We start from the raw sequence: 13452 nt of genomic DNA, 5'->3' as shown, positions 1-13452 counted from the left end.
TTCATTCATTAATGTGTCACAACAATCGCTAAACAGCAACGAAACATCACTTCATAAACATGCCAATACTGCTCAAATATTCATTGTGTATGCTCCTAGTGGAGTTTCATTCTGTTTTTTCTAGCGGTTAAAAGCTACTGTGAGAAGAGTGTTGTGATAGACAGCGATGCCAAAAAAATATGTAAATCATTTGGATATTTTCTGTTATGTATGTGGGGAATTTAAAATTTAAAGATAAGTGATGAAGTCTGACTCCAATAGTTAAAAATGTTACAAACTATATTTTGACTGTAAAGTGGGGCATCAAAGTAAGAAACTGGACTCCTCCTCATATCTGCTGCTCGACCTTTGTAAAACATCTGACAGACTACACTAAGCTATAACCATGGCGTGGGACAAAACCTACAACTGTATTACAAAGATAAAATGAATAAATAGTAAATTCAATTCATAGCAAAGCAACACATCTATTAAGTGCTATGAGACAGTACCTCACAATGATAATTTACCTGTACCACATCCTCGTAATGCATCTATCTGTAGATGATGAATGAGAGGCTGTAAGAGGCTATCAAAGGTCAAAATTAGAGATAAGGTGATCTTACTTTTGAAGCAAATATCTCTTTTTGTTTCCTCATCTGATAACTCGAGGCAAATTAAATGAACCTATTCAAGATCTGAAAAGGTTGAACTTTGGAAGACTGGTACCTCCTTTAGGATGATATTACAGGCTAGGAAGTGTTTCAAGATTACTAATCTGAAGAAAATTATTTGGTATATTACAACAATATCTGCACTAAGATGGATGCACTCAGTTGTAGACATAAAACAACAAGGTGGAGACTGTTCATTGATTCTCTGAAAAATAGTTTGAAAGCTGTCTTTTTCACAATGGGAATGAATTTCCTTTCGTGCTGTTAACTTATGCAACGCAACTTACATGAAGATAACAAATGAAGAATTAAAATCTATTTGAAAAAATTCAGAATGACAAGAATTGCTTGGAGTTTATGATTTGATATAAAATTCATTCCATTGTTTATGGGTTAGAGCTCAGTTATATTAAATTTTGTTTTTTTTTGTGCGAGTGGGGTGGCAGAGACAACAAAAATAATTCCATAAACAAGGAATGGCCAAAGCGTTAATCACTTAAACTGGAGAGAAAATTGTTGTAAATTCCTCATTAGTTGATCTTCCACTTATTTTGTATAAAATAGATTTAGGATTTTTCAAAAAACTTGTTAAAAGTCTCCTGGTGTTTGTGAGCTAAAAGGAAGGAATTTTTACAGCTCTCTCATATATTAACATTGGTTAAACAGAAAGGTTGAAGATCTGTTAAGCAGAATTGAAAAATCAGCATGGAAATCATTTAAAAGTGTGAATTTTTTTTAGATATTATAAAGCCCCAACTAACAGGATATTGTGAGTGAAGTTGATGATCATATAAACATATGAGGTGTAATATGTTTTAAATATTCATTTCTTCTACTTCCATCTGAATTTCTTTCCCATTAATGACAAACACAAGCATTTCCACAGAGATATCATTATCATGAAAAAGAGGTACCACCAGGCAGGGGCAGTGGAATTCAACAATACTAACTGATTATTGTTGACTGCTGAAGAGGGATATTCCAGATGCCAAATGTAGAAAGAAAACAACAATCACATTTTAGGTGCATGACTACTGTCATATACTTATGTAAACTAATTACATATTTGAATTCAGCATGGAAAGTTCTGTTACTATTTTCTTCTTGCGCTAAAAAAGAGAAGTTTAATTTTGTTCCCAACTTTTTTCCTTTTTTTTTTTTTGGTGGGGTGGGAGGAATAATGCTTGTGCATTATCATTGGCTGGAATAAAGTAAGTAAAAGAAAACTTAAACTACATTAAAAAATTAAACAAAAACTTTCAAGTAATATCTCAGCTAAAATATCATATTATAACAACAAAAAACCAAAACATATTAAAAAACTAAAATATTAAAAACAAAAGCTAAAACTTACAATAATAATAATAATAAAAAATCAAAAAAAACTTACAATTAAGATCACAATCAGAATAATAAAATAAATTAAAACGAAAAAAAAAGCAGAAAAAATGTATTAACTTTAAATAAACAAATAAAATTCAACAAAGTCTGAGAGGAGTGTAAAGAATCTCTTCTCGCATAACAGAAACATTAAAGAACAAACTTAAACAACTATATTATATATATAACCCCGAATAAAGGGGTTCTTCTTCATGAATAAGCCTGAGAACAGATTGTTTTGGTGATCTTCAAATTGAACGAATCTTTTTCCATTCAGTAAACATGGGAGGAGTGCACAAGATGGTGTCCACGTATTTCCTCCTAGCATCTAAGAATACCCGATGACACACCGCTCTAGCCTTACGGTATAAATCTATATATACATTTGTAGGCCTGCGGTTAATTTACGCAGTGACTGCCATTGTTAGCGTTTTGGCAATCATCATTCCACCAAGGAACGGAAGGACATCTAGGTTTTCCCGATGATTGTGGGATATATATATATATATATATATATTAGCATCCTAAGTATCATGTACATAAAAGAGGAAAATTGATCAAGGCTGCCCTCGCCACCTCATTCCACATGAAAATGGCAACTCCACCAATTGTTCCCAATTGTAAGCAGGCAAAAACAATAATCTTTTCAAAAAATTTGATCAAACAAATTCATGTGATAAGCAGAATTGCTTCAATTTTTTTATATATGTTGTACAGTTCATCACAAAAACTCAGTTTTTAGTTTCTGCAGTAACGGTTTTCTTTATTGAAATTTTCTAAGTTTTGAATATTTTACTACATTTTTGAGAATATTAGTAACTACATTTTTTAAAATATATTATTTATTTTCCCAGCAAACAAAAATGTTATGCTCTACAGGTAATTTATACTATATAGATAAAACAAAAATAAAAGGATCAATAACTTCTGTTCAATAGTATAGATAACACAGATTGGTATAACAGAAGTCCTCTTCTTTGGAAAGCAAATACCACGTTTCCTTTTTCACATTATTTTTCAAATATAACAGGCTACGAAACTGTGCAAACCAAACATGATTCTGCAAAAGAGCAAATGTAGTAGCCAGCCTAATTCTTGCAGTACCAATGGAAAGAAGAGGAGACCAATGGTAAATACAGAGAAGTCAATCAAGGAGGAGTAGTTTACTACTTCATCCAGCATTATGACAATGAGCTTAGAAGAAAGCCTTTTTAGCTTTTTATTAGATCTCTTCATAGCCGGGTAGACTATGGAATCACACTTGCACTCTGCAATCATTCTGCGATTTAAAATCAGAAAGAATAGAAATTATGACTCATTCCTATTGTAACTTTAAAAATGTAAGATTTCTGGATCTGAAACAACACTGTAAACAACAAACTGCATCTACTAACACCTGATAGGTGAATATACCTGAAGGATCTCTATGAATAATATCCTACAAAGTAAAATGATGTTAAGTAAAATTGAATGATGATATGATGGCAACTTCAACTTATCACTTGAAAACCTGAACACATTCTTTATTGTAAAAAACAAGTAGCGAACCTTTTTGTTTTAATACTAACTTTTAACATTTTCAAAATGATTTCTTGATGATGACTGTTTAACAACTTAGAAGCATAAAAGATTTTATTTTTGTAAATGATAGTGGAATACGTTTTTTGCTATTTTAAATACTGAATTTAAATAAATACAATCTGAAATATTCACATAAATTCTAACTTTAATGATGAAACCAAGAAACCTAATAACTTTTTCCAGTTACCTAAAAAAAACAGAAAAAATGTATAAAACATTCTGATTTATAAATCTGAATGTGATAGTGATTGATGGAAGGATGCATAATTTATAGGTTATAGAAATAAAATAAAACCCAAGCAATAATAAATAAACCTAAATATAAAGTTTGAAAGAGGCTTCCAGGACTAATGTATGAAACATGAAAGGAAACCACACACTGTAAGGAAAATATACCATTAATTAATAAGTACTATAGTGATTAGCTGTAGTAAAAATAACATTCTACAATAAAATAAAAATACATAATAAATGTAATACATTATAAATCAATTAAAAATTGTAATACAGAACATTTTCAAAATTTTCCTAGCTTTCTTTTATCTTTGAAAGATAATTCAAAGGTAAATTTCAACAACATACACACATTATCAGATAATATACCAGCACTATCCAATAACTGGCAATAAATGCCTTCAACTTTTACATCAAATGTGTACATGTTAATTCCACACAAACATATTATATAAATATTTTAGTTAGAATGTTATTAGATACTACATTAAGTAAGTCACATCTGGAAACCTAATGTTGCTATTCTAAAAAAAAGTTAGTTAAGAGCAGTATAACCTTGATTAGAGCATCACATAATAGAAAATTAATAACAAACCTATCAGAAGTGATTAAAATCTATATTCTTATTATAAATTAAAAAAAAAAACATATGAAATAACAATAAGGTGCATATATATATATTTATTTAAAAATAGTTTATATATTATGTATGGTTTTTATTTGTTTGTCTTTGGTAACTACAGAATTGATCTAAAAAGGTGCCTTTACATTTTACTTCTTTTTAAGTGACACAAATGGGAATAATAAAACGTAATTATCCTAGCCTCCCAAAATTAGTCCCTCTCAAAAACATTTCACAATTACAACATTAATAATAAATAATAAAGTCTGATCATGGTACAACTTGGGCGAAAAAAGCTTTTGCATTATCATCGCCCGAAATAAATAAGTTTCATAAAAATAAATAACTAACTAGAAACGGTCTAAAAAATTAAACAAAAAACTTGTAACTAATATCACAGATAAAACTTTATTAAAATACTATCACAGCCGTAAAAATAGAATTAAAATACATGTAAATGTAACTAGAAATAAATAGAATTTTATAAAGTTCAAGAGGGGTGTAAAGGCCCCATTCTCAGATAAGATAACACTGAGAACTAACATAAAAACAAAAATGTTAAAAATGAGATAAAACTTAAAATTAGTATTACGGAATCTTAAAAATACAATAAAATTATTTAAAAGAAATATAAAAATAAAAACAAAAAAGAATATAAAATTTACATAAACATAGAATTTAAAAAAATTCATAAGGGGGTGAACAGGCCCCTTCTCAGATAACAGAATAAAAAACCAACATAAAAACATAAAAATTAAAGCAAAAACAGGCACATTAAAAACTTTTCCAATACAAAAAACTATACACAATATAAAATTCTAGATATAAGACCAACATGATGCAAAAATAGAAACATCCGATCTACAACTTCATTATTATTGCCCAAGATTTGACGGATATTTCTGTGCCATTTAAATTTATGACACAAGATCGAATAGCATCTGCAATCCACAAGAATGTGGTGCACAGTTGCACCACATGCAGTTGAGTGGTAGTTAACCCACCGGGTTGGTCTAGTGGTGAACGTGTCTTCCTAAATCAGCTGATTTGGAAGTCGAGAGTTCCAGCGTTCATGTCCTAGTAAAGTCAGTTATTTTTACACGGATTTGAATACTAGATCATGGATATCGGTGTTCTTTGGTGGTTGGGTTTCAATTAACCACACATCTCAGGAATGGTCGAACTGAGAATGTACAAGACTACACTTCATTTACACTCATACATATCATCCTCATTCATCCTCTGAAGTATTATCTAAACGGTAGTTACCGGAGGCTAAAAACAGGAAAAGAGAGAGAGTTGAGTGGAAGTTGCATCGTATGCATAGTGGTCTATGTCCTGCTGATATGAGGTACTCATGTGTGACTGGTATATCCTAACCGCAATCAACTAGGACCACTTCCTCATGATGAGTTTTTTTGTACAAAGTGTTGCCATGAGTGCCATGGCAACACAGAATCTTTAATGTGTCAGAGTTTGTTAACGGTAGCACTCCAGTCGCTTTGCTTGAAAAGACTGTTTTATACAATTAATAAAGTAAAAAGCAGTAACACGAGTGGTAAAAGGAGGTTGATTACATGTGTCTTTAGCAGCAGAATCTGCATGTTCATTACCTGGAATTCCAACTTGGCTAGGAATCCAACAGAAACTCACTTTGTGTTTCACGATGGTTGATTGTACAACTATTCATCACATAAACAGACAAGTATCAGATTTCATTTTTTGTGTTTTCTAGAGTGGATCATCACCAGATCTGGCAAGGGTCCTCAAGGACATTAAAAACTTGACCCCTCTCATCTCTCTCTTAACCCCTTTCTCAGCACCCTTAAATTACAAAAACCTGATGCGTTTTACAATTAATGTAAAATTAATATTTAGGATAATTAACAGTTATTAAAATCAGTATACATAAAATAAGCTTTTGTGTACATATTCTTAACATTCTTTTCATGTCTTTTGTATAATAATGAATTATAAGTTTATTTATACAACTTATACCAGTAGTTTTTTCTTATCAGGTAATAGTAGCCTACCAATTTCATTGTAAGTTAATCTTAACCATAGTAGAAAAATTCTGTTCTTTAACATAAAATGTAATAAACGAGTATTCTTCTACACCTAAAAAATTTTATTTTTTTGATTTAATCATTCACAAGTCATTTAAGCAAAAAAGGTGCAAAAACAAAGTACCCAAAATTTTCAGTAACATTTATACAAACAATTTCAATCAAGAAATTTTTTAACAGACTTCAAAAAAAAGGAGGTTATGTATTCAACCTGTATTTTTTTTGTTTGTGTGAAATTTTTTTCCTATTAATCCAATTGAAATAAATCTTGTTGCAGTGATACAACTGCTTTTTGTGGTGGTACCATGACGTTGAAAAATTCTTTCAGACACAAAAAATTGGTCTGAAAAACTTTTTTCCCATCAAGTGGATAGGTAGGAATAGTGGGAATCCACTGTCTATATGTACGTATCACGTTAGATAATGTTATTCGGTCTTCTGTAGGGCAGGTAATATTAGTTTCTGCACAAGATATGTATCAAATTAATAAAATCATCAAAAACAGAGATATCTCATCTTAAAACCTGTAGACTCATTATATACATTAAATATAATATACAGCATCGAGAGGGACAATGGGGATCTTACAATTCTATATTTGTGCATCACATTACATGGTCTTGATGTTAGTTCAATAAAAAAAAATTAATTATCCATGATTTGATTGCTCAAAAAAATTAATATTACAAAAATTTCAATTAAAAATAAAATTAATGATGTAAAATTTGTAATGTAACTTTTGCCTGAAATATTTTTTAAAATTTGAGTAATGACCTCTCTATGCATAATTATAGTTAATAAAATAAATTATAGTTTTGTGCTAAATAAAATATTACATACTTTTTTTTTATTATATTTCTATATCTATTTATAATACATAAGTAAACTTATGTATAAATTAAAACAAGAAAATATTAATAATAACAAGACACATTTACCTTAAAAATATTCTTCTCTGGTTAACTAATCTCTTTGGTTAACCAATCAACTATACAAATGTATAAATTAAATTCACTACATTTCGCTAAGAATTCTCCAAGCTTCCTCAGGCGACAATACACATTCATATACAAACCATACAAAATTCTCTTACATACTGCACATGGAGTATGCACAGTAAATATAGTAAAGTATACAGTATATAAACATATATATATATATACTTTAGTCAAAATTTAAACACCCTAGGTATATCATGAGACTAGAATCTAGAAACTGAATCTGGACACCATGGCATCTTGGTCTGGCAAGTATTGTATCAGATTATATGAAATGTTACTGTTGTCTAATTTCTTATAAGATGGTTTTTAGGACTAGAAATAATTTCTAATCTATGAGGAACATCCTCATATTATAAAGAAGTTTGACATGCCTAGACATATAATGGAACTCTTATTAAATCCAATGTAATCAATAAAAGCAGATCATTAAAGAAACACGTAAAGAAAGCAGAGACATAAATTTCTAAATATCTACTATCTATTTTCAAGGAAATAATTTTAATGCAAAGCATAAAAACATGTTACAAAAATCTGAAATACACAAACACAGCAATATCCAGCAAAAATTGCTTAAATGATTCCAGAGATTTAAATCACAGAACTCCATCTAAGATTTTATGATAAACATATCAAGTAATTTGCACAAAATTAATGGATGTGGAGTTTGTTTTACTCCACATAATGATGCTTGAGTAATGATGCTTAACAACAAAAGAGTTTATTTATATTAGGAAAGATTAAAACTAAGCAGTGTAGTTAAACTGAGGATATTTTTAATAATTTTCCAGTTCTTTCTTAAACAATATTTAGTCAGAAAATTAGAAAAAAAGAATACATTTTAATAGAATAATCCACAACAACCATGCACTGAAGTTATGCTAGTAAAGTTATATTAACATTAAAGGTTATCTTTTTTAGGATAAGTGTGCATTTGTCTATACAAAGGATTGATGAAAAAACATTACATAACTTCATTTTTTTGTTTTTTCCAATTCTGTACATAGTATCAGAGTTATTTAATCAGTAAATAGTCAAGTCAGGGGGATTAATCCAAAAGTTCAGTTTTATGTAACTGCTTTCTAAATAACCAGTTTAAAAAAAAAAAAACAAAATTAAATTTGTTGGTTAATTTTACTATTAATTGAACAGTTAAAATTGAGTAGTGTACAAAATTTCTGCATGTAGTGTTGTGAATATGTGTTTCTGCATTTTCTTTTATGCTATTTGAGTATGTTACTACATACTCAGAAGTAAAAGAAAATGCAGCAAACTCAGATGCTCTAAAAAAGAGGACTCCTGTAGTAACTCTCAAAAAATTTCTATTAAAATATTTAACTCAACTCAAAAATTTAAGTTTTAATAAGTAATTTTTAAGAACATGTAATGTTGCATTTATTTACAATAATGAGATCTTACAATTATTCAAAATCAAACTTTAAATGAGATAAAGAGATTCATTTATACGACTGTGTAATCAAAATTACATAAAAAGAATTTGAGCTGGTGCCATCCATGCACATGTGTCTCTGTGTCTAGTCAATAAGTAAATGTGGCTTAAATTTATGTCACTGGTTCAATTATGACAATGATTTAATATAAAATACATTTAAAAGAACAATATAGATTACATTAAACATCTATAATATAATCATACAATCGAATATAAATGATTCAACAGAACAGTATGGGTCTACACTAAAATTATTCAGTTTTAAAAAGAATAAACTGAACTAAAGTTTAGTTTAATCTTTGTATTTACTATTTCTTTAATTATAAATAACGCTTTTTAACATTTAAGTTACAAAAGAACTAAATCGTTACCAAAAAGAGCTAACTTAGGGCTTATATTTGTAAAGAAAGGAAATAAAGAATAAATATTATATTAACTAATCAATATTAAATATATTTAATAACACTACATGTAACAAAGACTAATGTAGGTCAATTCAGTATAATTAACAAATAAAAATGATTAAACATACAATTTTGAGTAAATAAAAAAGTTTCAGTCTGCAAGTCTGCAATAATTTTATAATGGGTAGAATAATAATACTGAAAAAATTGACTCTGATTAAACAGTTTTTTAATTCCCATTAGATTCTTTTCTTATAAAAATGGATAAAGAATCCATTATGATTAATCATTATTATATCTACACTGCTTCAGGTAAGATTTACTGTTAATCATTTGTAAAATGATTGAAGCAATCTGGTGTCTGTTTAGCACCACAAGAACATTTTTTGCTCAACCTTTGTCAAATTTATAGTATTCTTTTTCAAGTTTTCAAAGATATTTTGTAGGTAGAAGTTTCTGTTCCTTAACCTTAAATTAAAAACTTGAAACTGAAAAAATTGGTTTAACTGACTTAATTCCTCAATAGAAATTTCTGTGAACACAATATCTTTTAAATGCTTTTTCATTTTAAAAAAATAAATACTTTTTCTTACTTTTTTTTTTTTAATTCAGAAAGTATGAATGGTTTTTGGTTTTCCAACCACATCTTTGTAAATATTTTAGTAATATAAAATTCTTATAACTTAATTTCAATACTAATCAAAAGTCACTCCCTAATATAACCCAGCTCTTCTCAAAAGCAACATCACATGCCAAAATTACTAAAGAAAGTATGTAGTGTTGTCCTTCAGTATGCAACCCCTGAAATGGAGTTTGTATTCAGCACTGTAAGTGACACTACCCTTTTCACTGACTGTAAAATAAGTTTCATCTTACTTTTAGAAAAATCAAATCTCCTTTATCTCTGGTACTTTACATCCAATTTTACTATAACATAGACTGGGGACAGATTATATTTACTAACATTTGACTGAAAAATTAAACAAAATTTAAAAAAATTAAACAAAATTTAAAAAAACAGTATCAATTATGATTAATATGTGGAGGTATTGTGTTTGTAGACAATTATTGAGTAGTAAAAACTCAAACCAATTTTTTTCAGTCTTGAGTTTTTAATTTCAGTTAAGGAACAAAAACTTCTACCTAAAAAATATTTTTGAAAACTCAAAAAAGAAAATTGTACATCTGAGAAAGCTTGTATGCTAATGTTCTTGGTGTGATGCCAAGCGGACAACAGACTGCTTCAATAACTTTCCAAATGATATACAGTTAACTCAAATAATGTAGATATGCTAATGATTTTATTTTTATGTTTCACTGATCAGAAATAAAATAATATTACTTTTTAATGATTGAGACAAAAATTCAAAAGAACGCCGTAACGTAAGGCACAATTACATTGACAGAAAGCAAACAACCTGATTATAAATGAAAGGTCAAAATAGATGTAACTGTAATTATATTAATAAATAAAGAAAAATTAATATTTTGGGGAAAAATGAACAACTTAATTCAAAATATAACACAATGAGGAGAAATAATTCATCATGATAATTTACAATTTTACTGATCATAATTGATATGGAAGTGTAATAAACCATATGTAAACCACTTATTATCTTACAATATTCTTCAATAATAATAATAATGATGAAAATCTATTGGATCCAGTTTTAATAAACTTTTGACAATTTCAAAAATGTTATTCAATATACTAAAACCTCGTGTTCAACAGAAGGGTGTCAACTTCACAGTAATTTAGTCCAGTTTATATAATTACTGGATATGAAAGTAAATCACCAAAATAACATCTACAATTTCATGAATTATTCACCTAATTTCTTAAAATGACTAGAGCTAGAGCTAAGATATAGTTCTACTATACTCTTAATTTAACTACAAAGTCTTACATACAATTATCATAAAGCTTGCCATATAAAAAACATAACAGAACAAAATAAGTGAGGAGAAACTATTAGTAAGATTTGGTCGTTATTTATTCCTGCAATTATAAGATATAAGAGAAACTGCTTAAAGCTCTAATTTTGATAACATTAAATAAATTACTAAAATAAATATATTATTATATTTTAACTACTAACTTAAGAATTTAGTCAAGTTATTTAAGGAATATAAAACATATTGCAATAATAGTAAAGTGATAAAAATATAACCTTGCTGATAGCAAAATAAGGTCAATGACTGACATAAAATCACGCAAGGGCTAGGTCGTTACGCGTTTAAATGTTAATTAAATTACTTCATGAAATGATTAATAGAATAATGGTTAACAGGATTTTAAAACTATCCCATAAATCTCCTTTCTTCAAAAAATTAAATAATTCACGAATTAAATTCTAAATATTGTATATCTGTCAATGTCATTTATTTTTTGTCAAAATTTTAAGATACGATTACACTTTTCCGAACATTGCCTCTCCAAAAGTTAAGAAAAATGAGAATACACTTGAATATGTTAAATAACACTGACTGGACGAATTAATTCAAATTAAATTATTTTATATTTGACGTTTCATTAGTGAGCAACATTCAAATTACTATGAAAATAAACAAATATCTAAATTAAATTACGGAACATAAAAACTGGTTATCTAAAGCGACAAGTAATTTCATGAATGGAAGTACTTACTACTTGACATGAAGAATCGTTCATTGTATCCAAATCGCTGAAATTCTATTCAAATATCACGAATTTCACTAAAATTCAACCAATATCTCACTAAACATCTGACACTTCGCCATTTTTTAACAGTTACAGAACGGATATAAAATACATCAATGCAGCATAACCCAATAATAGTTCTTATTTTCAGTAACTACAGATGTTCTGGTTATCCGCCTACAGCGCTGCTACTGCGTGATTGTTGTAATAAAGTCCTAAATTATTCCTTTATTTCAACTTGGTTTTCAATTAAAAATGTATTAAGTGTTCTAAAAATAGTATTAATATAAAAATTTATCGATGCAGAGAATATTACAACCGTCATTCAAAATTAAATAGCAAAAACAATCTTAGTGATTAAAGATGTGACTAGCGCACTCTTTTATATTATCGGTAAAAAAATTGGATATTAGAAAATGTATTCATTATGAAGTTAAAAATAATTGTCAGAACGCTCCAAAAGTATCTATAAAGCATACAACAGAATTTTTTTAAGGCGCTATGATAGTATAAAATCTTTTCTGATACTTATGTCTAAACATTTGATTATTGTTGTGAAGGCAATATTTTTTTTATGATTGTTTTGATTAACTGGTGTAATATGTTAAAGACATTAAAAACTACTGTTTGAAAGAAATAATTAATAAAAAACGACGACAGATACTTTTTCCAGGGAGAGAATTTGACATGTTATTTGCTTTTCCCCATTGATTTTCTGATTAGTCATAATATTTTAAACTCAACATAAATTTATATCATCTTTAGTCATATTTTATATACTACAATCTTTGTCCAATTTTACATATTTTACCATCTTCAAGTTAAACTGTAGTGTCTTAAATATGTCAACCTGCATTGTTTCTTTACAAATGCATCTCTTCTATTCTGCGTGAACTTTATCAGTGCATTTAAATGGCCTCCAGAAACATTATTATATCTCTTCCTCAATTTTGAAGCCCATGATCTGTATTTAAAAAAAAAAAAAAAAATTTTCTAGTTTCCCTATTGTACATATTTTTCTATTGTTGACTGCTACAGAGTATGTATACTTATAGTATCATACAAAATTAATTTCCTGAGTCTTAACATTATTGTGGATTCTAGATGAACTTTGGGTTTCACATGAACCTAAGTCTGTAGGTGTTTGGTAGTGTCCAAAAAAAAATTTCTTGTCATTTTTAGTGTTGCAAATCTGTTATTGTGATAATGGTTCTAATGCATAAATTGTTTTCTCTACAGAAAGAAGGGAAAAAATATCATAACATACATTTCATCTTTATTATTATTTGTGGAAAATAAATTTCATTTATCTATCATGTCTTTAATTGATAATTTATCATCAAAAAATGAATAATAGAACAAGTTCAATTAATAAATA

The 13452-nt window shown here is 28.2% G+C and overlaps 1 protein-coding gene across 1 annotated transcript in view; it reads right to left on the bottom strand.

The window, feature by feature from the left end:
- Positions 1–12159, bottom strand: part of Pdk1 (Phosphoinositide-dependent kinase 1) — a 391841-nt gene extending 379682 nt beyond the window's left edge. The window contains exon 1 of the mRNA XM_075367938.1: positions 12042–12159. Within this exon, the coding sequence (XP_075224053.1) occupies positions 12042–12065 (24 nt within the window). The 5' untranslated portion in view covers positions 12066–12159. The remainder of the gene's footprint in view (positions 1–12041) is intronic.
- Positions 12160–13452: the final 1293 nt, after the last annotated feature.

Source organism: Lycorma delicatula, chromosome 6, assembly GCF_047948215.1.
Source record: "Lycorma delicatula isolate Av1 chromosome 6, ASM4794821v1, whole genome shotgun sequence".
In the NCBI taxonomy this organism is placed as follows: domain Eukaryota; kingdom Metazoa; phylum Arthropoda; class Insecta; order Hemiptera; family Fulgoridae; genus Lycorma; species Lycorma delicatula.
Note: the sequence above shows the minus strand (reverse complement) of the source record. Positions and strands in the feature narration are given on the sequence as shown.